General features: G+C 41.0%; 1 protein-coding gene across 10 annotated transcripts in view; it reads left to right on the top strand.

Annotated features, from left to right (window-relative positions):
* Positions 1-11057, top strand: part of LOC140467006 (DNA (cytosine-5)-methyltransferase 3A-like) — a 638661-nt gene extending 627604 nt beyond the window's left edge. For all 10 annotated transcript variants that reach the window (XM_072563080.1, XM_072563028.1, XM_072563020.1 and 7 more), the window contains one exon: positions 6720-11057. In XM_072563080.1, coding sequence (XP_072419181.1) covers positions 6720-6861 — 142 coding nt within the window. In that variant the 3' untranslated portion in view covers positions 6862-11057. The remainder of the gene's footprint in view (positions 1-6719) is intronic.
* Positions 11058-26359: the final 15302 nt, after the last annotated feature.

The following is a 26359-nucleotide window of genomic DNA, read 5'->3' as shown; positions in this document are numbered from 1 at the left end:
CAACAATGTCCTGTTCCTGAGTGAATACTGACGAAAAGTATTCATTCAGCGCCTCCCCAATCTCTTCAGCCTCCACACGCAACTTCCCATTACTATCCTTGATTGGACCTATTCCTTCCCTAGTCATTCTTTTATTCCTAACATACCTATAGAAAGCCTTAGGGTTTTCCCTAATCCTACCAACTAAGGACCTTTCATGTCCCCTCCTTGCTGCTCTTAGCTCTCTCTTCAGGTCCTTCTGGGCTACCTTATAACTCTCAATTGCCCCTATTGAACCTTCACGCCTCATCTTTACAAAGGCCGCCCTCTTCCGTTTAACAAGGGATTCCAACTCCTTATTAAACCACGGCTCCCTCACACGACCCTTTCCTCCCTGCCTGATAGGTACGTACTTATCAAGGACACTCAATAGTTGCTCCTTAACAAGTTCCACATATCAATTACGCTCTTGCCTTGGAATCTACTTTTCCAATCCACACATCCTAAGTCATGCCTCAACGCATCATAATTTCCCTGCCCCCAGCTATAACTCTTGCCCTGTAGTACACACTTATCCCTCTCCATCACGAGAGTAAAAATCACCGAATTGTGGTCACTATCCCCAAAGTGCTCACCTACCTCTAGTTCTAATACCTGGCCTGGTTCGTTACCCAGAACCAAATCCAGTATGGCCTCACCTCTTGTTGGCTTATCTACATATTGTGTCAGGAAACTCTCCTGCACACATTGCACAAACACTGACCCATCTAACGAACTTGAGCTATAGCTTTCCCAATCAATATCAGGAAAGTTAAAGTCTCCCATAACAATCACCCTATTACTGTCGCTCTTCTCCTGAATCATCTTCACAATCCTTTCTTCAACGATTCTAGGACTATTAGGAGGCCTGTAAAAGACTCCTAACAGGGTGACCTCACCTCTCCTATTCCTAACCTCCACCCAAACTACCTCAGATGGCAAATCTTCGTCCATCTTCCTTTCCACCGCTGTAATACTATCTTTGACAAGCAAAGCCACACCCCCCCCTCTTTTACCCCCACCTCTGACCCTACTAAAACATTTAAACCCTGGAACCTGCAACAGCCAATCCTGTCCCTGATCTAGCCATGTCTCCGTAATAGCCACAACATCGAAGTCCCAGGTACCAACCCACGCTGCGAGTTCACCTACCTTATTTCGTATACTTCTGGCATTAAAGTACACACACTTCAAGCCACTCTTCTGTTTACAGGCACCCTCCTTTAAGATTGATGCCATATTCCTAACCTCCCTACACTCCAGGTCCTGCACCCTAAAGCTACAGTCTGGGTTCCCATGCCCCTGCAGAGTTAGTTTAAACCCCCCCCAAGAGCACTAGCAAACCTCCCCCCAAGGATACTGGTGCCCCTCAGGTTCAGGTGCAGACCATCCTGTTTATAGGTTACATTAAAGGTTATTGCAGAAAGTAAAAACTTATCTTCTAGGGGGTAACATATTGACATGGAGAGGAAATTGCCAGGTAACAGGAAAGAGAATTGGCATGAATAGGTAATTTTCTGGTTTGCAAGATGTAATGCCTTAGGGAATTAGTGTTAAGGCCTCAAGTTTTAACAGTTTATAGAAGTGATTTAGGTGAAGGGTCGAAATTTATTGATGACTCAAAGATAAGTACGGAAGTAGGTGAAATGGACATCAGGAGTCTGCAGAGGGGTCTAAATAGGTTAAGTCAGCAGGCAAAGTTTTGGTAGATGGATAATGGGGGAAAATGTAATATTGACCATTTAGGTAAGAAGAATAAAAAAGAGCATATTATCTAAATATTGAGCAGTTGCAGAGCTCTGCGATGCACAGGGATCACAGTTTCCAAGAGTATGAATCACAGCAGATTAGTATGAAGATACAGCAAGTAATTAGAAAAGAAGTTATCATTGATTGTCAGGAGATTGAACAAAAGTAGTGAGATTATCTTCTGGTCATACAGGGCATGGGTGTGTGGAGGGGCCACAACTAGATTATTGTGTACAACACCAGTCACCTTACTGAAAGAAGGGAGTAAATGCATTAGAAGCAGTTCAGAGAATGTTTATGGACCTGGAGTGTACAGGATGTCTTCTTAAGAAAAGTCGGACGGCCTGTACAGTCGGATAGGCTGTACAGTGAGATGGGCTGTGTTGTCAGATGGGCTGCACAATGGGATGGGCTGTACAGTGGGATGGGCTGTACAGTGGGATGGGCTGTACAGTCGGTTGAGCTGTACTTGTATTTGCTACAGTTTGGAAGACTAAGAGCAAGACATGATTGTAATGTGAAAGAGCCGAAGGGAACTTGGCAAGGTAGATGTGGAAAGAATGTTTACCCATTTTCCAGATCACTTTGCCAATTTGACTTGTGCCATCTATAGGAAGATTAAAGTTCCCTGGCCATTACATTTATTACATTGCCTTTGTCACAGGCTTCAATAATTTCTTGTTCAGTGCTCTGTCCCTTTGTCAGAAATAATGTTAAACCGATACTCTGTCTACGCTGTCAGGTGGATTTAAACATTTCCACAGTACAATATCAAAGAAGTGTCTGAGAGTACTGGACCCCACTCTACAGTGCTTCTGATGGCCACAAACACTGAAGTCTCAACTTCTGCAAAGATCCCATTAGATGAGTTGCTTCATGCCAATTACTTCTTTCTCATTGTATGTTCACTTCTATCTCTAACAGTGACATCAGTGCACAGTGGCAACTCCAAAATATAAAGTGAATGTTTCTTACAGCCCCACACTGAGTATCCGAATGCAAAATTCTGAACTGAACTAAAGTCCAAACCTTCCCTCATTCAATTGAAATTTGGGCTATGGGCATTTACTGTGGCGCAACAAGTTCAAAATGGTGTCAAGTGACTGCAATTTGGTTGTTGGAGGAAATTGAACTTATTCTCAACTTAATGTGAGGCAAGCAACCTTGTAACACAGAGGCAGAAGAAAGATTAAGGTGTTATCATAGGGACAGAGAACAGGTCTTCAGTTGTGTACATGTAAGATGTTATTACCAAGTCACGTAGAAAGGGAAGAAAGAGCAGAAGCCAATGATATCCTTAGTAATCCAGGGGTAATGTTGTACATGGGAAGAGAAGTTATTGCTGGAAATGATCTAACTATGAATATGTAAAAGTCAAGTCTGACAAGCAATGGCAGTCCCACTGAACTGCAAAAGAGTCGTTAGGCACCAAAGGACAAATGTATGATTGGGCTTGTCAAAGGCTACTAAAGAATTAAGATAGTTCACTAATCTCTCTAACAGATACAATTTGTGATGCATTGGATCCAATTCAGTACTGTTACAGGGACAGATTCACGCGTGATGTTGGGGTTATTTCAGTGCTGTTACATGATGTTGGGGTTATTTCAGTGCTATTACAAGGACAGATTCACGCGTGATGTTGGGGTTATTTCAGTGCTGTTACATGATGTTCAGCAACATTAGCATGCATTTTCAAGGCAATAGTGCATTCAGAGAAAAAAAGGAAGTTGCAAATGGGTGATAGTTTATGAGGCCAGAAGAATCAAGGTTGAGACTTTTATTTTTTACAATCATAGTTTTTTCTTTAAGTTTCTCCATTTCATCCAACCAACTATCCCTGATGAGATATTTGTATCATCGATAGTCACAGGTGAGGTGCCGAAAGACTGGAGGTTGGCAAATATGGTGTCACTGTTTAAGAAGGGCGGTAAAGACAAGCCAGGGAACTATAGACCGGTGAGCCTGACCTCGGTGGTGGGAAAGTTGTTGGAGGGAATCCTGAGGGACAGAATGAACATGTATTTGGAAAGGCATGATTCGGGATAGTCAACATGGCTTTGTGCGTGGGAAATCATGTCTCACAAACTTGATTGAGTTTTTTTGAAGAAGTAACAAAGAAGATTGATGAGGGCAGAGCAGTAGATGTGATCTATATGGACTTCAGTAAGGCGTTCGACAAGGTTCCCCATGGGAGACTGATTAGCAAGATTAGAACTCATGGAATACAGGGAGAACTAGCCATTTGGATACAGAACTGACTCAAAGGTAGAAGACAGAGGGTGGTGGTGGAGGGTTGTTTTTCAGACTGGAGGTCTGTGACCAGTGGAGTACCACAAGGATCGATGCTGGATCCTCTGCTTTTTGTCATTTTGCGAGCATAAGAGGTACAGTTGATAAGTTTGCAGATGACACCAAAATTGGAGGTGTAGTGGACAGTGAAGATTACAGCAGGAGCTTGACCATATGGGCCAATGGGCTGAGAAGTGGCAAGATGGAGTTTAATTCATATAAATGCGAGGTGCTATATTTTGGGAAAGCAAATCTTAGCAGGACTTATACACTTAACGGTAAGGTCCTAGGGAGTGTTGCTGAACAAAGAGACCTTGGAGTGCAGGTTCATAGCTCCTTCAAAGTGGAGTCGCAGGTAGATAGGATAGTGAAGAAGGCGTTTGGTATGCTTTCCTTTATTGGTCAGAGTATTGAGTACAGGAGTTGGGAGGTCATGTTGCAGCTGTACAGGTCATTGGTTAGGCCACTGTTGGAATATTGCATGCAGTTCTGGTCTCCTTCGTATTGGAAAGATGTTGTGAAACTTGAAAGGGTTCAGAAAAGATTTACAAGGATGTTGCCAGGGATGGAGGATTTGAGCTATAGAGAGAGGCTGCACAAGCTGGGGCTGTTTTCCCTGGAACGTCGGAGGCTGAGGGGTGACCTTATAGAGGTTTACAAAATTGTGAGGGGCATGGATAGGATAAATGGACAAGGTCTTTTCCCTGGAGTTGGGGAGTCCAGAACTAGAGGGCATAGGTTTAGGGTGAGAGGGAAAAGATATAAAAGAGACTTAAGGGGCAACTTTTTCACACAGAGAGTAGTATGTATATGAAATGAGCTGCCAGAGGATGTGGTGGAGGCTGGTACAATTGCAACATTTAAGAGGCATTTCGATGGGTATATGAATAGGAAGGGTTTGGAGGGATATGGGCTGGGTGCTGGCAGGTGGGACTAGATTGGGTTGGGATATCTGGTCAGCATGGATGGGTTGGACCGAAGGGTCTGTTTCCAGGTTGTACATCTCGATGACTCTATGACTGTTCATACCCTCGAGCCACTTGTCACAGTGCAAATGCTCAGCTGAACACTGCCTTGGTAAATTGAAGCTTGCAGCAAATAAAAAGGTATTTTAGCCTCACACCATTACAATGTGCAAAAGCAAATTGCTACTTGGAATCATGTCTCACGAACTTGATCGAGGTTTTTGAAGAAGTAACAAAAAGGATTAATGAGGGAACAGTAGTGGATGTGATCTATATGGACATCAGTAAGATATTCAACAAGGTTCTTCAAGATAGACTGTTTAGCAAGGTTAGATCACACAGACTAGAAGGAGAACTAGCCATTTGGGTACAGAACAGGCTCAAAGGTAGAAGGCAGAGGGTGGTGGTGGAGGGTTGTTTTTTCAGACCGGTGGCCAGTGGTGTGCCACAAGGATCAGTGCTGGTCCACTGATTTTCGTCATTTATATAAATGATTTGGTTGTGAACATAGGAGATATGGTTAGTGGGTTTGCAAATGACACCAAAATTGGAGGTGTAGTGGACAGCAAAGGTTACCTCAGATTACAATGAGATTTTGATCAGATGGGCTAATGGGCTGAGGAGTGGCAGATGGAGTTTAATTTAGATAGGTGTGAGGTGTTGCATTTTGGAAAGACAAATCAGGGCAGGATTTATACACTTAATAGTAAGGTCCTAGGGAGTGTTGCTGAACAAAGAGACCTGCACTTGGAATGCAGGTTCATAGCTCCTTGAAAGTGGAGTCACAGTTCGACAGGGTAGTGAAGAAGGCGTTGGCATACTTGCCTTCATTGGTCAGTGCATTGAGTAGAGGAGTTGGAGGTCATGTTGCAACTATACAAGACATTGGTTAGGCCGCTTTTGGAATATTGCGTGCAATTCTGGTCACCCTGCTATAGGCAGGATGTTGTGAAACTTGAAAAGGTTCAGAAAAGATTCACAAGGATATTGATAGGGTTGAATGGTGAATAGACTGGAGCTATTTTCCCTGGAGCATCAGAAGTTAAGAGTTGACTTTATAGAGGGAATTTGAGAGACATAGATAGAGTAAATAGACAAAATCTTTTTCCCAGGATGGGAATAGGTTTAAAGTGAGAGGGAAAGATTTAAAAGAGACCAAAGGGATAACATTTTCACGTAGAGCTTGGTGCGTGTGTGGAATGAGCTGCCAGACGAAGTGGTGGACGCTGGTACAATTCCAACATTTAAAAGGCATCTGGATGGCTAAATGAATAGGAAGGCTTTAGAGGAATATGGGCCAAGTGTTGGCAAATGGGACTTGATTTATTTAGGATATCTGGTCGGCATGGACGAGTTGGACCAAAGGGTCTCTTTCTGTTCTCTACATCTCTATGACTCTGTGTTATCTCTGAAAGTCATAGGAATGGAAATATTTGATATTCTGTTAGTTTATTAAATGTTTAATCAACTGATGGGAATTCATTTTCTAGAATAAATTCAAACTTCTCTTGTTTCAGTCTGGCATTTTCCCAGTTTTCAGTTACAAATGCTCACAGATATCAATTCATTGATTTATAACAATGTATGTATACATACGTGAATGGACAGATTTTTTATAGTCCTGAAATAGGTTTCATTAGAATGAAATCTCATTGTAACGTTGTTGACAATAGAAGTGTTTTACTCTTTCTTCAGGGTGTTTGGTTTCCCAGTCCATTACACAGATGTCTCCAATATGAGCCGCCTTGCCCGACAAAGACTTCTCGGGCGATCCTGGAGCGTTCCTGTCATACGTCACCTGTTTGCACCACTGAAAGAATATTTTGCCTGTGTTTGAAAACAAAGAAGACAAAGGAACTTATTAAAAAAAAGGAAAGAAATTAATTTACTCCAAGGAAAAAAAAAGTCACATTCTCTTAGATGTTACTTAATTTCACTATTTTAAATGTCATCATTTTTATCCTATTTAATTTTTTAAATGTTTTTAATTTTCAGCTATTTTAATGGGTGATTTTGTAATTATTGTTTATGTTGTGTTCAAGCTGTACTTGAGATGAGGCTGTTCAATCCTTTGCAGCACTGGGAAAATGACAATTTTGCCTTGTGTAGGTGGATAGGAGCAGCAAGAAGAAGCTGGATTTGAACAGAGCCTGGAACATCAAGTCAGCCAGCTGAGCCTTGCCTTACCAGCACCATTTCTGGTATCTATCTCGAGCAAAAAAATCAACGCTACATACAAATACTATATAATACTTCAGGTGCCTACATCCAGAAACCATGAAGAAACAGTTTATCAGCTGCCAGTACCTCTCATTTACAATACACTGATAGTTGTTCGAAAAAGGTACTACTGTGCAACAATTTCTGCAATGGTGCTTTTACAAAAGGTGATTGAAAACATCAGCTCTGATGTTGCCTTACCGTTTACAAGAGGCAGAATTGTAAAATAATCAGGAAAGAGCAACATTTAATGTTGTTAAGGTGGTCTTTAGTGGCTTGAGTGTGAAAATGTAGTAATGTTTTCATTTTCTCAAGAAGTCACTTTTAAGGACTCTTGCCATGACTGTAATTTTTCTATCATGTTTGTACAATAAGAAAAAATATATAACAGAAAATGGTGCTTTTTTCTTAAGCTTTCATCCTTGGGCTAAGGCCTGGTGCTTACTTCACAGGTCACTTATAGGCAGCACAAATAGCCAGCCAACATGCAGTGATGTGTTTGGTCATCCAAAACTAAATGACAGGCTGCAGTTTTTTACTGAAGGACTGATGAATTTTTTACATCTGTGTTTTCCTTTTATTTTGGTTGAATTTTTTTAAAATTTCCTAAGGGGTCTCTTTTATACCAGGAAATACCCCTCCTTGTAGCTGCATATAATCAGGTACAAGTCAATACAGTGCAGCTTGATGGTGTAATTTTGCCTCTTTTTTTTTCTTTGTTCCCATTTCCTTCCTTATCCTTTGGCTTTTTTTTTGTTAATCTACGTTTTTTTTGTTTATAAGTTGTTTATGCGAATCGTATTTCTGCTGTCAGTACTTGATCAAACACAACCGTCAGTTTTCCTTGAAGCAGTTGTCGATTCATATGGTGCTACACATTTTTTTTCTGAAATATTGAAAGAAATCTGCTTTCTTGACGATGATTTATTAAGTTCTCATAGTCAAGGAAAAGCACTATTATTTTACTCTTTTAAGAAAAGAAAAAGGCATTTTAACTTTGTACTTGAAAAGAAAAAAAATCAGTTTCATGTGTTTTAGCCTAGACAGTGCCGTAGTTGGTGCTTATTTGTGGGAATCATGTATTCATATTGAAGACAATGTAGTAAATTTGCTAATACTTTTACTGTTACATATGTATTTGCTTGATCCCCAGCAGCAGTGCATTTTCTTTCCACATTCCACGCAGCAAACAGTATTTCTTTGGTTTTATTTCTTCATTTTACTGTCATTATAACTTTGATAATATTTATTGACGATAATGTGCATTTCAAAGTTAAGAGATTTCACTGAAGATTGTATTTCAGTGAATATTGTATTACAGTGTATTGCTCGTGACATAGCTGTTTATGGAAAGGTCAGTACGTGGAGCAGATGTAGCAGTCAACCTCCACCCATTTTCAATGCGCAAAATGCTCCTTTCTGATGTACTTGTGCTGGAGAACACTTGAATAAATGTGTTGGTTTTTTTGTGCAAAGTGTACACGGTTGTGTATCGGCTTGTTGTGTATTCTTTTGTTCTTCTGGTATATTGTTTCTTTCTACTGTAGATCCAGTTGGCTGACATCTAGGGGAAATAAAATCACGCCTTTGTGTGACCTGGTTCCCTTAAATTAATCAGTTAGTTGAGTAGGATGTTTGCTGCTGAGGAGCAAAAAGAAAATTCCAGAAGTTTTATTCAGAAACAGCTAGCTTATTATATTGGCACACTAGGAAAAATGTTTCTAGTACTGTATGTGAACATTTTCAAACTCCAATATTTCCATTTCTCATACAATGAAGGAACTCTGCTATCTAGAAAGCTAATGTATTTCAGATATGTGCATCTGATCCTGTAAGTGGAATCAAATGCAACTCTGGCAAATTTATCAGAAACCAATTCTCTGCCTAGTATTTTAAACTGTGTGCTGCTGTGCTGTGGGGAAATGAAGCTTGTAACACTGCAGTTTTTTCACCGCATGGGTGGCCACACTTTGCTGCCTCCTTGCTTACCTGCTGACTTCATTGTGGACATGTTTCCCAGTACAAATGGTCCCAGGTGCGTCACATTATCCAGAGTACTGAGTTACAAAGTGCTGATTTTATTAGATAATACACTTGTTGCACAATCAACATAAAATTAAAGAACGAAATGTTAAAGTTGACCTGTGGGGGTTGTTGTGGCACAGTGGTCCAGGTTCAAGTCCCACCTGCCCCCAAGATGTGTCATAACATGTCCAAAAAGGTTAATGAAAAATAGTAATTGAAGATGACCTGTGCAAATCTGTTCCTTTTGGAGCAGTGTTAGCCTATAGTTGGGGAAGCACTTTTTAACTGGTAACAACTTGAAGGACTAAAAAGCTCTTTGTTTTCCCTCCTCTTCTATAGCATCCAGTTTTTTTCAGAAGGGAACGTTTATGCCAATAAAACTCAGAGCTTCTTGTAAAATCTATATTCAAATAACATCCCAATTAGAACAATTAGTTCAGATTAGTAACTAATTACGAATACTTATTAAGTTTAAAAAAATGTAGGGCTGGGGTAACTCCTGATACTCCAGTAGCCAGCAGATATAAGGCCCCACCCCCTTAATGATATATTTTTCTATTTATATTCTCCCAATTTTTACCATTTTTCCCTAACATGACTGCTCACCTCAATGCTATTTTTCTTCAGCTAGGTCAGTGGAGAGCTCCAAGCTGTGGTTTCTTTAGAAATTATACTACTGTTTCTTTATCTTCAACTAATAGTCAAAGTGCAATTATCTGGAATAAGCAGGCACTAATCCTCGATTAAAATTGAAAAATTCTTGCTGAGCTGCCAGTTTTAAAAAAAAGGTTGAATTGATCTCAATTTTAAAAAAGCATATTCAAGCAATATCAATATTCTTAATTTTAACTTGCAGTCTCTGCATTCTAAGGTGCTCCAGACATTGTAGTGTTTTGTTAACCAGTAGCATTTATTAAACTCATAACTGGTGAAGCAGCCAATTTGCTGCAATGCTTGAGAATTTGTCAGAGGGCAAGTTTAAAGGAAATTTTTCTTTGCTTGTGACTGGACTGCTCAATATGGGATTTTTGAACTGCATTAAACGCCAGCTCAAAAGAAAAGAAAATTAGGAGAAAGCTGACCCATTTAAGTTTCTTTTCTGCTGCATGATCTTAGCACAGCAACTCTCCACAGCTTGGGACTGTCCCTTCCTCCCCACTGAAGAATAAAGCATAATGGTGCTAAAGGGTGGCAACTGTAAGGATCTAAAGGGGGGGGGAAGAGGTACAAAATATTTTTTTAAATGCTTAAAAAAGTACTCAGTACATAAAAATCTAGCTGTGATAAATTTGGAGTCCATTCTGGAGCACATTGTATCACACCAGGGTTAATGGCAACTCCAGTGCACAGAAAAACTCTTAAAGGGGCACTGATGTCACAAAAAAGTATTTTGAGAAAACTTTTTTTGTTTACGAATTCATAATGCAATTATGTTAATTGTTCAAAAAATATCACTGAATCAGTCAGTCATGATATCATCATGATACAAAATGGTGCATGCCTATTTTTTTCGCCAAACAAAAAAGGTTTGCCAAACACTTTTTGATGAATACAGTATCCCTTTAAATGTTAAAATGAGGTATTCTCTCATCTCTTTCCTTTAATATATATATACCCACACCCATCATTGATATTATGATTATATAAGGTGTAACCCTGCTATGTGACTGTTACTGTAAGGATGGTTAATGTAACTGCTCAAAATTTATACTGGTACATTTATTTGTGACTGTATGTCTGTTAAACCTCAATAAAATGTTATACAAAATTGCACTGCTAAGCAACAAATGTATGATTGCCTTCAGTTTTTTTAATTCTATGATAACTACACTCACTGCATTAATTTTATTCTGAAGAAAAGCACAACGATGTCATAATTCATGTTTATTTTTCGGGTAAATTTTGTTTAATGATCTCTATTTGTACTGAAAAATGGATCTTACAATAATTAATTGAATGAATCTGTTCCAAATCCCTATTATTTTGCTGACATTATAATCCATAATAGCATTATTTTGCTATAGGAAAACAGTAATACTTAAATATTTCTCCCAGTAAATAGATAGATTGACACCAGAAATCTTTCCTAATAAGGTCTAACCATCTCCATGACAATGGATGCTGCTCAAGCTATCCTCAATTTTTTATCCTTTCGCATTTACAATTTCTTCTTTGATCTGGTGAAGTAAATGGGTTTTTTTAAAACAACTTGGGATGTACTGAATGATTTTAAACTAATTTAGCTGTAATCTTCAAAACAACCACTTTCTGGGCTGCACTTTTTAAGCAGTGGGGAGGCAGCTCTCCATCCAACCCAGCTGCTGATTTCTAGATTGGTGTTTACTATGCTGATCTTTTTGTTTATGAGCTTTATGTTCTATTTGTAGTTATATTCATAAAACTAAAAATTACATTTCAAAACATATTAAAATTAGATATTTATAAAAAGGGATAATTACACATTAAAATGATAGAAACTTTTTGCAAATTTCAATTAAGCTTTCTGTCCTGTGGTAGAAAGTGAAACAAAAAGCTTGTGAAACATAATTGAAAAGGTAACAACCATCAATAACAGGAGTCTGCAGGTAGAAATTGCAAACAGCATATGATCTTTTTTCTGAAATTATAAATTAGAATTTAGCTTTTATTCTGTTCAATAGAAGATATAAAAGGGACCTAAGGGGTAACTTTTTCACGCAGAGGCTGGTGTATATATGGAATGAGGTACCAGAGTATATCCAAATAGTTTGTAATTGGTCTGTACGAATCTAATGTCAAAATAACATAATCAAGTTTAGCCGGAAGAGAAGTATCACCCTTCTAGCTCCTTTTACCTTTCAGAACATAGATAATCTCACTTAACACCCAAAATTAATAAAGGAATATTCCAGGATATAAATAGATAATGCCCAGCAAGTATAGCAGTATCTGTAGCAAGAGAAACAAATAATGTTTTGTGTCATCAACTTTCAAAAGACTGAAGAATAGCCATTCTGCTGCTTAATCTTGATCTATTAAAGTCACACTTTGTATGTACTTTGTATTTCTTTTATACAGCCTCGATTGTCATAAAATTATGATTATTCCTCAAGATATATTTTCATTCCAAACTAAGCATTGCTTTAGTTATTATACAGCAGAACAAATATTGTATATATTAAACAAATTTATTCATAAAATATTGTTTCCAGAGCCACACATTTCACAGAAACAGCTTCTGCAGACCTTTAATAAAAATGGCAGGCAGATCTCGATTCTAGGATTCCCATTCTCATTCTGAGATCCCAAACCTTCGGCACAAGATGGCCAAGAATGCATAATGGGACCCAGCCACTCATTATTCTGTTGAAATTCCTCTGTCCAAGGGAAAAATAAATATGCTTGTTTGACAGCTCTTTTTCTTAGAGCTATTTTGTCAACCTCACAATGGTTTATTTACAAATGACAAAAGCATAGAGATATGTAACACAGAAACAGACCCTTCAGTCCAACTTGTCCATGCTGACCCAATATCCTAAATTAATCGAATCCCATTTGCCAGGATTTGGCCTATATCCCTCGAAGCCCTTCCTGTATGTACCCCATCCAGATGCTTTTAAATGTTACAATTGTACCAGCCTCCACTTCTTCGTCTGGTAGCTCATTCCATACATACACCACCCTCTGCGTGAAAAAGTTACCCTTTTGCCCTAAACCTATGTCCTTTAGTATCAGACTCCCCCCAACCTGAAGAAAACCTTGACTATTTACCCTATCCATGCCCCTAATGATTTTATAAACCTTACCCCTCAGCCTCATACGCTCCAAGGAATACAGCCCCAGCCTATTCAGCCTCCCCCTTTCGCTCAAATCCTCCAATCTTGGCAGCATCCTTGTAAATCTTTTATGAACCCTTTCAAGTTGACCAACATTTGGATACAGAACTGGCTTGAACGTAGAAGACAAAGGGTGGTGGTAGAGGGTTGCTTTTCAGACTGGAGGCCTGTGACCAGCGGTGTGTCACATGGATTGGTTTTCATCATTTATATAAGTGATTTGGATGTGAACATAGGAGGTATACTTAGTAAGTTTTCAGATGACACCAAAATTGGAGGTGTAGTGGACAGCGAAGAGGGTTACCTCAGATTACAACAGGATCTTGATCAGATGGGCCAATGGGCTGAGGAGTGGCAGATGGAGTTTAATTTAGATAAATGTGAGATGATGCATTTTGAAAAGGCAAATCAGAGAAGGACTTATACACGTAATGGTTATGACCTGGGGAGTGTTGCTGAACACTCTCGTGCCATATCCCTTTAAACCCGTCATATATCCATCAAGATGCCTTTTAAATGCTGCAATTGCACCAGCCTCTATCACTTCCTCTGGCAGCTCAATCCATACATGCAGCACCGTCTGCGTGAAAAAGTTGCCCCCTTACGTCTCCAAGAAGAGATCTTGGAGTGCGGTTTGTCATTCCTTGAAAGTGGAGTCACAGTTAGATTGGATAGTGAAGAAGGCATTTGGTATGCTTTCCTTTATTGGTCAAAGCATTGAGTATAGAAGTTGGAGGTCATGTTGTGGCTGTACAGGACATTGGTTAGACCACTGTTGGAATGTTGTGTGCAATTCTGGTCTCCCTCCTATCAGAAGGCTGTTGTGAAAGTTGAAAGAGTTCAGAAAAGATTTGCAAGGATGTTGCCAGGATTGGAGGGTATGAGCTACAGGGAGAGGCTGAATAGGCTGGGGCTGTTTTCCCTGGAGCGCCAGAGGCTGAGGGGTGACCTTATAGAGGTCTACAAAATCGTGAGGGGCTTGTATAGGATAAATAGACAAAGTTTTTTCCCTGGGGTGGGCATAGGTTTAAGGGGAGAGGGGAAAGATATAAAAGAGACGTAAGGGGCAACTTTTTCACGCAGACGGTGCTGCGTGTATGGAATGAGCTGCCAGAGGAAGTGATGGAGGCTGGTGCAATTGCAGCATTTGAAAGGCATCTGGATGGATATATGACGGGTTTAAAGGGATATGGCACTAGATTTATTTAGGATATCCAGTCGGCATGGACGAGTTGGACCAAGTGATCTGTTTGTGTGCTGTGCAACTCTATGACTCTATCTTTCCAGCAGCAGGAAGTGCTTTTGATACTTTGATAGTTTTGCTTTTGATATTTTAAAAGGCTCGATGATTGAGACCTTTATAGGGTTAAACTAACTGCAGTTTTTTTTTAAAAACACTATGAATGAATGACTGTCATTGAAGCTTTTGCAAACATAGCATTGTTATGATCCATTTTATTGTTTCTGTACAGAGTGTACAGTGAATGAATGGGCTTGGAAGAGCTGTGGGTTAGCATGGAGGGTATCACTGGGGATAAATACAGGGACAAATGTTGGCATGGACTGTATGAGAGACCATTGGTATGCATGGGCTGGTAATGAAGGTGGGTGAGGTACGTTTTAATTGACAGGGCATGACCAGTGTCGAGAGTGTGGTGCTGGAAAAGCACAGCAGGTCAGGCAGCATCCAAGAATCAGGCTAATCAACCTTTCAGGCATAAAGCCCTTTATCAAGAATGAAGGGATTATGCCCAAAACATCGATTCTCCTGCTCCTCAGATGCTGCCTGACTTGCTGTGCTTTTCCAGCAGTACCACTCCTGACACTGAGCTCCAGCATCTGCAGTCCTTGCTTTCTCCTAGGGCATGGCCAGTGTATGGGAAGTTGAGGGAATGAGGGCTAGAGGACCCATTGTAAATGAAGCCACTGGGAGAAAGTCCCTTACCACTGAGGGGACCTCTTAACCAGCACACCTCACCTTTTGGCAACCCCCCGTGTGTCTGTCTCTAAATATTTCCCAGCTCTAGTTTGTAACCCTACCAGCTCCTCCCCCAAAATCCCAGAATTCAAATCTCACTGCTCGATGCACTTTCTACCAAGGCATGGATGACAAGTTGGAAAATTTCCCAACTCTCTCAAATAAAAATCCTGCTCATAGCTTATTGTTGACCACCAAGATGAAATGTTACTCCCTTGTTCAAGAATGGGAAAACCCTGGGAATTACAGACCAGTCAGTCTTACACTGGTGGTGGGCAAATTATTAGAGAGGATTCTGAGAGACAGGACTTATGATTATTTGAAAAAGCATAGCTTGATTAGAGATAGTCAATATGGCTTTGTGAGGGGCAGGTCACAAATCTTATTGAATTCATTGAGGATGTGACAAAACACATTGATGAAGGTAGAGCAGTGGATGCGGTATCCATGGATTTTAACAAGGTGTATGATAAGGTTCCCCATGGTAGGCTCAATCAGAAAGAAAGGAGCTATGGGATACAGGAAAATTTGTCTGTCTGGAAACAGAATTGGCTGGCCCATAGAAGACAGAGGGTGGTAGTTGATGGAAAGTATTCAGCCTGGATGTTCTGGGACCTCTGTCTTTGTGATTTTTATAAATGACTTGGATGAGGAAGTAGAAGGGTGGGTTAGTAAGTTTACTGATGACATGAAGGTTGGTGGAGCTGTGGATAGTGTGGAGGGCTGTTGCAGGTTGCAACGGGACATTGACAGGATGCAGAACTTGGCTGTGAAGTGGCAGATGGAGTTCAACCTGGAAACATGTGAAGTGATTCTTTGTGGAAGATTGAATTTGAATGCAGATTACGGGGGTAAAGCAAAATTCTTGGCAGTTGGAGGAACAGAGGGATCTAGGAGTCCACATCCACAGATCCCTCAAAGTTACCACCCAGGTTGATCAGGTCATTAAGAAGGTGTATGGTGTGTTGGCTTTCATTAGCAGGAGAATTGAGTTTAAGAGCTAGGAGGTTATGCTGCATTTCTACAGAGCCTTGGTTACACCACACGGAATATTGTGTTCAGTTCTGGTCACCTCATTATAGGAAGGATATGGAAGCTTTAGAGAAAGTGCAGAGGAGAGTTACCAGGATGCTGTCTGGACTGGAGGGCATGACTTATGAAGAAAGGTTGAGGGAGCTAGGGCTTTTCTCATTGGAACAAAGAAGGATGAGAGGTAACTTGATAGAGGTGTACAAGATGATGAGAGGCATAGATAGAGTAGATAGCCAGAGACTTTTTCCCACGGTGGAAATGGCAATCACGAGGGGGGCATCATTTTAAGGTGATTGGAGGAAGATTTAGGAGAGATATCAGAGGTAGGTTCTTTACTCAGAGTGCTGGGTGGGTGGAATGCACTGTCAGCAGTGGTAGTAAAGTCAGATACTTTCAGGACATTTAAGTGACACTTGGATAGGCACATGGATGGTAGCAAAATGAAGACTATGTAGGTTAGTTTGATCTCAGAGTAGGATAAACGTTCACCACAACATCGAAGGCCGAAGGGCCTGTACTGTGCTGTACTGTTCTATGTTTTAATTATGTGTCCCTGCATTTCTACATATTTTGCAGCAGGTTTAGAATCAGTGTCACATAATCTCACTCAACAGTGATAACACTTGCTCAGAACATTTCTTCTTTGTAGATGCAAGTCAAACTAATAATGCAATCAGGTTTGATCCCATTAAACTATAGGGATTACTGTTGTTTTTTGTGTGAACATAGATTTGCCAAATGTTTGATTTTGAGTAGACTAAGCTCCCTCTTTTTCCAACTGCGAGTTAAGGTGAGTTCTCTCTCTGAGTGCATCAGAATAATCTAACAAAGGAGTTTGCATCATTTGAGATACTGTTTTCTCAGTATCAAGGTATAAATCTAAGTATGAATGCAGAACATTTTAGCATCAATTTGGAAGGTCCAGAAGTGAAAACCAATTGATATTGCTTTGTATTACATTATATTGGGTATCTACAAAGCCATCAAGTTAAATGGAAATGCAACACCTCATCAAATGGCATTGCAGTCCCCTGCAATCTCTGTGCAGTAGTCCATAATGTTGCTAACCTTTGTGAACTACAGCACTCACTTCAGACCTAAGCAGTTTTCTTTCAGGGTTAAAAAAGTAAGACGAAATTGGTATTGGTTTCAGCAGTGGGAAATAGCCTGCCAAACCTTAGACTTGCTCACAAATTTCCCAGGTTATAATTTCAAACCCCATACCACAGTCATTTCCAAAATATTTTATTGTCTTTAAGACCTCACTTTTCAACATTTTAAAGTTCCGGAAACATTATTTCCTGGGTGGCACGGTGGCTCAGTGGTTAGCATTGCTGCCTCACAGCATCAGGGTCCCAGATTCGATTAAAGTCTTGGGCGACTGTCTGTGTGGAGTTTGCACAGTCTTCCTGTATCTGTGTGGGTTTCCTCCGGGTGCTCCGGTTTCCTCCCACAGTCCAAAGATGTGTAGGTCAGGTGAATTGGCCATGCTAAATTGTTCATAGTGTTCATAGTGCTGGGTGCATTAGTCAGAGAGAAATGGGTCTGGGTGGTTGCTCTTCAGAGGGTTGGTGTGGACTGTTGGGAATCTAGTCTAATCTATAATTTCAATACCTTATGTATGTCACAAAAAAAGGTCCTAAAGTACCCTAGCCATTTTAAAATTGATTTATTGGAAATCTTCTTTAAATATTGTCACTTGATATGCAGCTGGTCTGTTAGATATTAACCAATTTTGGCATAACATGTCAATCACACACTCCTCAGTCAATGTGGAGTAGAGTAGTTTTTATTTGTCATTTCTATCATATAGAGTCAAAACAAGGCAGTGTTCCTCCAGGACAGAGAGTGCTGCATGGACAGCACGAACTACACACTCGTACATAGCATACAGTGCATAAGAAATGCAAAACACGCAAATTACAGTGGAACAAGAATCATAGATAATAGATCTTTATCTAGCAGCAATATGAAAGAATTTCAAATGGGAAAGAGTCTGATTATACTGTGATTATACTGTGTATCATGTGATTGATTAAAAGTTTACTGTTAGTTGGTTAGGTGAATAAGACCATAGAGAAGAACTAGAAATTATTTGACTCATAAATTTGTATAAATTAATTAAATAAGTAGAGATGGCTGGGCAGGTGATGTGCTGTAGCTGTATGATGTGGGAGCTGGCTGATCCCATTATGAACGGCAGTGACCACATCTACAGCAGATGTTGATTGCTGGAAGAATTCCGGATCAGAATTGATGATCTGGAATCTGAGCTTCAAACACTGCGGCACATCTGGGAGGGGGAGAGTTACCGGGACACTTTGTTTCAGGAGGCAGTTACACCCAATAGATTAAGTAATTCAAATTCAATAAGTGTTCAGGGGCAACAGGGTGTGACTGTAAGTGAGGCAGGTAGGGGGATTCTGAGTTCAGGAGTGGAGGAGCCTCAGCCCTTGACCTTGTCCAACAGGTATGAGATTCTTGATCCCTGTATGGCTGAGGGAAAGGGCTGGGGACAGGATGAGCCAGCTGACCACAGCTCCATGGTGCAGAAGGCCAATCAAGAGGGGGGAGCAAGAAGACAAGTAGTTGTTATCAGGGATTCTATAATTCGGGGGACAGATAGTATCATTTGTGAGCCAGATCGTGAGTCCCGCATGGGGTGTTGCCTGCCCGGTGCCGATGTACAGGACATCTCCGACCAGCTTGAAAGGAGGTTGGAGCTGGAGGGAGAAGATCCAGTTGTTGTGGTCCACGTTGGCACTAACACCATAGGCAAGGTTAGGAAGGAGGACCTGTTTGGGGATTATCGAGCACTAGGAAGGAAATTGAAGAACAGGTCCTTGAGGGTCATAATCTCTGGATTACTGCCCGAGGCACGTGCTAATTGGTATCAGGATAAAAAAATTAGGGAAGTAAACATGTGGCTAAGAGATTGGTGTGGGAAAGAGGGATTCTATTTCATGGGATATTAGCATGGGTTTTGGAACCGGAGGGGGGAGATCTGTACCAATGGATACCACCTCCACCTGAACCGATCTGGAACCAGTGTCCTGGCAAAAAGTATAAATAGGGTGGTCACTAGGACTTTAAATTTGTGAGTCGGGGGGAAGGGAAAGGGAAAGCAACAGGGAGTATGGAGTCAAGTAGAAAGATAAGCAGCAGGTTAGCACATGTGCAGGGTTGAAGTTCAAGGCAGATTAGGAATGAAGCAAAAAGGAAGGATAACTTAGGACATATGACTCGAGATGTTGGAAATCATGAGGCCAAGAAAATTATCATTAAGGTGCTTTACCTGAATGCTCGTAGTATTCGTAACAATGTAGATGAATTAACGGCACAAATCATAGTGAATGATTATGATGTGGTAGGCATCACAGAGACTTGGTTACAGGGGGTTCAGGACTGGCAGTTAAACATCCAAGGATTTACAACTTATCGAAAAGACAGGGAGGTAGGCAGAGGGGGTGGGGTTGCCTTGTTAGTTAAGAATGAAATTAAATCTATGGCACTGAATGACATAGGGTCAGATGATGTGGAGTCTGTGTGGGTGGAGTTGAGGAACCACAAAGGCAAAAAAACCATAATGGGAGTTATGTACAGACCTCCCACAGTAGTCAGGACCAGGGACGCAAGATGCACCAGGAAACAGATAGGGCACGTCAGAAAGGCAAGGTCACGGTGATCATGGGGGACTTCAATATGCAGGTGGACTGAGTGAATAATGTTGCTGGTGGATCCAAAGAAAGGGAATTCATGGAATGCTTACAGGATGGCTTTTTGGAACAGCTTGTGATGGAGCCCACAAGGGAGCAGGCTATTCTGGACTTAATACTATGTCATGAGTCAAACTTTATAAAGATCTTAAAGTAAGGGAACACTTAGGAGACAGCGATCATAATATGGTAGAGTTCGGTCTGCAGTTTGAAAGAGAGAAGGCAAAATCGGATGTAATGGTGTTACAGTTAACTAAAAGTAATTACAGAGGCATGAGAGAGGAACTGACGAAAATCGACTGGAAGCAGAGCCTAGTGGGGAAGACAGTAGAGCAACAATGGCAGGAGTTTCTGGGTGTAATTGAGGACACAATACAGAGTTTCATCCCAAAGAAAAGAAAAATTATCTGTGTGTGTGGTGGTGGTGGTGGGGGGGGGGGGGAAGGGGGAGCAAGGGGAGGAGGGTAGGGATTAGGCAGCCTTGGTTGACAAAGGAAGTCAGGAGATCAAAGTAAAAGAGAGAGCCTATGAAGTGGCCAAGAGCACTGGGAAATCAGAAGATTGTGAAGACTACAAAAACAAAAAGAGGATAGTAAAGAAAGAAATAAGGAAGGAGAGGATCAAATATGAAGGTAAGTTAGCCAGTAATATTAGAAATGATAGTAAAAATTTCTTTCAATACATAAGAAATAAACAAGAGGCAAAAGTAGACTCCACATAGATACTGGAAGGCTAGTTTTGGGAGATAAGGAAATAGCTGAAGAACTGAATAAGTACTTTGTGTCAATCTTCACAGTGGAAGACAGGAGTAATATTCCAACAATTAAGATGAGTCGGGGGCAGAGTTGAGTATGATAGCTATTACAAAAGAGAAAGTGCTAGAAAAGCTAAAAGGTCTAAAAATTGATAAATCACCTGGCCCCGATGGGCTACATTCTAGGGTTCTGAGGGAGGTGGCTGAGGAAATAGCGGAGGCATTGTTTGTGATCTTTCATAAGCTACTGGAGTCAGGGAGAGTCCCAGATGATAGGAAAATTGGTGTTTTAACCCCCTTGTTCAAGAAAGGATTAAGACTAAACAATGGAAAATTATAGGCTGATTAGCCTAACCTCGGTTGTTGGTAAAATTCTAGAATCCATCGTTAAGGATAAAACTTCTAAATTCTTGGAAGTGCAAGGTCAGATTAAAACAAGTCAGTGTGGATTTAGTAAGGGGAGGTCATGCCTTGCAAACCTGTTATAATTCTTTGAAGAGATAACAAGTAGGTTAGACCAGGGAAACCCAGTGGATGTTATCTATCTAGATTTCCAAAAGGCCTTTGACAAAGTGTCTCACAGTAGACTCATGGTATTTGAGGTGAGCTACTGGCATGGATTGAAGATTGGCTGTCTGACAGTTAGGATCAAACATTCTTTTTCAGAATGGCAGCTGGTGACAAATAGGGTCCCGCAGGGTTCAGTGTTGGGGCCTCAGCTGTTCACTTTATATATTAATGATCTGGATGAAGGGACTGGAGGCATTCTGGCGAAGTTCGCCGATGATACAAAGTTAGGTGGGCAGGCAGGTAGTACTGAGGAAGTGGGGAGGCTGCAGAAAGATTTAGACAGTTTAGGAGAGTGGTCCAGGAAATGGCTGATGAAATTCAACGTGAGCAAATGTGAGGTCTTGCACTTTGGAAAAAAGAATACAGGCACAGACTACTTTCTAAACGGTGAGAAAATTCATAAAGCCAAAGTACAAAGGGATCTGGGAGTGTTAGTCCAGGATTCTCTAAAGGTTGACTTGCAGGTTGAGTCTGTGATTAAGAAAGTAAATGTAATGTTGTCTCAAGAGGGGTGGGATATAAAAGCAGCAATGTGCTTCTGAGACTTTATAAAGTTCTAGTTAGGCCCCATTTAGAATACTGTGTCCAATTTTGGGCCCCACACAGAGCCTGTCCAGCAGAGATTCACACGGATGATCCCAGGAATGGTAGGCCTAACATACGATGAATGGCTGAGGATCTTGGAAATGTATTCATTAGAGTTTAGAAGGTTGAGGGGAGATCTAATAGAAACTTACAAGATAATGCATGACTTAGAAAGGGTGGATGTTGGGAAGCTGTTTCCATTAGGCAAGGACCCATAGGCACAGCCATAGAAATTAGAGGGTGTCAATTTAGATTGGATATGAGGAGACATTTCTTCAGCCAGAGAGTGGTGGGCCTGTGGAATTCATTGCCACGAAGCACAGTGGAGGCCGGGACATTGAATGTCTTCAAGGCAGAGATTGATAAATTCTTGGTCTCGCAAGGAGTTAAGGGCTTTGGGGAGAATGCAGGTAAGTGGAATTGAAATGCCCATCAGCCATGATTAAATGAAACTGGCTAACTATATAAATAAATAATAACGAATAACTAACAACTAACTAATGAATCATGACAGCAACAACAATAATAATAATAACACAGCTCAACGAAACAAAGTAATAGCCCTTGACCATAGAGAACATAAATTTATACATATTTATGTGTTCGTAATTCCTCCTCCCTGGACACCAGCTTCATTAAACAGAATTGCAATGGCTATATAAAGGCCCTTATTAATATGGCAGACCAATCTGTACCCAGGTAGTCCAAAAGGGGCTGCCATGCCTTAGTCAAATTCTCGGTTTTGTGGTGCTCCCTGTTTATAAGTCCAAGGGGATGTGCTCCATGACTAGGTAATACCAGCCTGCCAACCCCAGGGGGGGTTCAGACACCCACCCTAACAGAATACTCTTCCTTGCAGAAAAGGTGAGGATACTGAAAAGCCTTTTTTTGAGTGTATCTAATGGAAGTGGATTAACAAGGCCAAGGAGTAGAGATACCAGATCCATCTCCACCTCTGTCCCCAAGACCCTCTCTACCACAGTGCTCCAGTGTGCCCACAGCCTGTGCCAGGACCAGAGACAATGTGTGAGCGTACCCCTACTCATTTTGCATTTAGGACACGTTGGGGAAACTCTCGCTTTAATGTTTGAAAGGCGGTCTGGAGCCAAGTGGACACTGTGCAGAATTTTCAGTTGCATGCCATGGGTTCTGTTGCAAATCAAGATCCTAATTGTATTTTCCCAGACATCCTCCCATACTTCACAAGAGATCTCAACATCCAGCTCCCTCTCCCATACCTTACAGAACCATTCAGACTCATCTGAGGGGCCCCCTCCCAATAGGTGACAGAAAGTGTGTTCTCAGCACTCAACACCCTCTTCTCTGTGCCAGATCGATAAGAATCCATTACAAATGTGGTCTCTTTTTGTATGAATTTTCTAATTTGAAAAAAAAACAGAAGAGGTCCCTACTGGGCAACTCATATTTCTGAGCCAACTGGTCAAGTGACATCAATATATCCCCCTCGAATAAGTCACCAGGCAAGACACGCCCCTAGCTGCCCATAGTTTAAACCCCAAGTCCATCATCCCTGGCTGACAACCCAGAATACTAACTATAGGTGTAAAAAATGACATTTTGGCAATTTGCCCTTACTCTGATGCATTGCCCTCCACACTTCAACAATATAAATAACTAATGGGCTATGGCAGTATTCCTTAACTGTTCCCATTTTGTCCAAGAACAGCAAGCTAGTAAGGGGGCATCTTGCCTGAGATGCTTCAATGTCAAACATAGTGAGTGAGGATCCCCCCCCACCGGGCCAGTCTTTCCCGTCAGATAGCAATGAGCTTTAATTGATAGTTGTTGATATCTGCGAGGTCCACTCCTCCCAGTCTGTGAGGGAGCTACAGATTAGTCAGTTTAGTAAGGGGCCGCTTGCGATATGAGATAAAGGAACTGAACCAGCCATTCAGTCTTCCAAATGTTTGCTTAGTAAAAAGCATTTGAAGCATTCACATAAGATCCAGCAGACATGGGTGAATGTTCATTAATGAGAAAAACGATATGGCCACTCAACCTGGTCAAATGCCTTCTCTGCGTCTAGAGATATCACTAATCCCTGTACCGATCATTGTTGACGTTCTTGGATCATATTAAGTAATCTGACATTATTTGACGATCTGCGACCTCTATAAAATGTGTCTGATCCTCTTTCATGATGAAGGGCAGCAGGGTTTCTAGTCTTAGTGCAAGAGTCTTTGATAGGATTTTGAAATCAACATTCAGGAGTGAAACGGCCCTTTAGGAAGCACGTCCTCCAGATGTTCATCTCTCTTAAAGATGGTGGGATGAGGCCACGGCTATGTGAAACATTAAACATACTAAGAATCGGTCCTGACAATATACTTATAAATTCCTTCTAGAACTCACTGGGAAGTCTGTCAGGACCCAACGCCTTTCCATCTGAGAGTGGGGCATTGAGGAGAAACTCTTGTTCTGAGGTCACTCCCAGGAAGTTCAAATTCTTAAATAAAAAGACTCCATCCTAACCCGCCCATCCTCATAACTTTCAGACTGGTATAGTTCGGAGTAAAATTTTGAAATGCCGCATTAATCCTTTTAGAATCATAGGTTAAATTGCCAATATCCTCCCTGATTGAGGTAATGGGTTGGGGAGCAGCCCTGTTCCTGGCCAGATATGTTAAATACTTGCCAAGCTTATCCCGTGCTCAAACAACCTTTGCTTTGCAAACGTAAGCTCCCTCTTAGCTCTGTGTGAGTATGGAGTTCAGTGTGGACTGAAGCGCTGTGATCCTCTGCAGTTTATACAACAAAGGTCTATCAAAGTGTACCTTTTCAGCTTGTGGAAGATTAGAAATGTTGTTTTTGCAGGTGGGGTGGGGTGTTAATTCTTGTAGCATGTAGCTAAGACTTTAATGTATATAGAGGATCTTTTAAAGAAAATAGTTTTAAGCTAGGAAATAACTTTAAAGGGTTGTAGCTGACCACAAAAAGAAGCAGCAAGGGCATTTCACAATGAAGCTTATAGTTTGATAAGAGAAACTGGATAAAAGAACAAGCTGTACCAAACAAGGAACAAAGAATGCAGACAAGGACAGCAGGATGGCCAGATAAGAAAATAACTAACAAGTGAGGTAATCGGCTTATGATAGGATGGGAAAAGGGAGGCGTGATTCTGCAACTTGTAAATTGAATAAGAAAGCTAATATGCTCTGTTTTCGCGCGCATTTCTGCTTGATTGCGGAAGCGTCCAGTTCTTGCAAGGCTGTAATAAATTGTTCTTGTTTCCAAGGCTTTGTCTCAGGCTGATTGATTTGTGAGTGAGTTCTGTTTCTCACAAGCTGCCTTCAGATGTGTTCCAAGCAAGCATTGTTGCTCACCCTTCTGCCGTTTCTTTCTGGCAGAATAGGAAATAACCAACACCCGGGCATAGGCTTTAGCAGTTTTTCAAAGAACAGATGGATTACTGGCTGAGCCTGAATTAATGTCTAAAAAAGCCCTGAATTCAGTAGAAAAGAATTCAGTAAACTTGCTATCCTTAAGAATGAAGAGATCCAGTCACCAGTGCCTTGAATCTACCACACTATCCTTACCCTTGACCATTAGATACACTGGAGCGTGATCAGAAATAATTATATTGCCGATTGTGCATGACACCACCATGCCCAAATGTGCTGCGGGAGTCAAAAGATCAGTCCTGGTTTGGCATTTGGGCGAATTCAAGAAAAACGTAAAATCCCTGCCAGTAGAGTAAAGGTGACTCCAAACATCCTCCAGTCATAGTTCAACACACAAATCCCCTAATTGCTTAGATTATGATGAAGATATCGGGGGACCTTTGGACAAACTGTCCACCATAGGGTCTATTAGATAATTAAACTCGCCCCACGCACCCCCCCCTCCAATGATAATATGCTGAGATGCAAGGTTAACCAGTTTAGAAAATGTGTCTATCAAGATCTTGAGGGGGTGGGCCGGGAGGACAATAAACATTTAAGATCCCGTGTTCTTCCCCATTTGTCAAAGCTTTAAGGAGTATAAATCTCCCATGTATGTCTTTAATACGCTCTAACAACTTAAATGGAAGATTCTTCCTAACATGTATGGCCGCCCACCAATTCCTAGTATTGAAATATGAGAAATAAACCCAGTCATACCCATTCTGTTGCAGTTTCAAATGTTCTGCATTGTCTAGGTGCATTTCTTGGCAACATCCACCCTCTTCCTTTTAAGACTGGCGAGTACCTTCTTCCTCTTGACCAGCGAGTGACTCCCCTTAATGTTGCAGGTACACCATTTGAACACATTTTTAGCCATAACCTTCTATAGCACCATCAGTCTCCAGTGAGGAAGAACTCAAACTGTGAATCACCAAGCTTTAGTGGAAGAAAGTCCAAAAACTACATAAACTGAAACAGCTACAACCAACAAACCTACAAACCTCACAAAACCTATGTACAGCAAAAACAGAAAAGCAAACAAGTGCCAAAGACACTGATTGGAGGAATTTACCACCCCCGCCCCCCATTCAAAGGGGGCACCTATTCATCTCAAAACCCTACTAACCCTACTTAGCTCCTCCCAGCCAGGGTCATGCCCTAAACATAGGCAACCCATCATAAAGTAGCAAAAAAGTAAGAAAAAACAAAATTAGTAGTATACATGAGTAAGTAAAA

This window comes from Chiloscyllium punctatum, chromosome 3 (genome assembly GCF_047496795.1).
Source record: "Chiloscyllium punctatum isolate Juve2018m chromosome 3, sChiPun1.3, whole genome shotgun sequence".
Lineage (NCBI taxonomy): Eukaryota > Metazoa > Chordata > Chondrichthyes > Orectolobiformes > Hemiscylliidae > Chiloscyllium > Chiloscyllium punctatum.
Note: the sequence above shows the minus strand (reverse complement) of the source record. Positions and strands in the feature narration are given on the sequence as shown.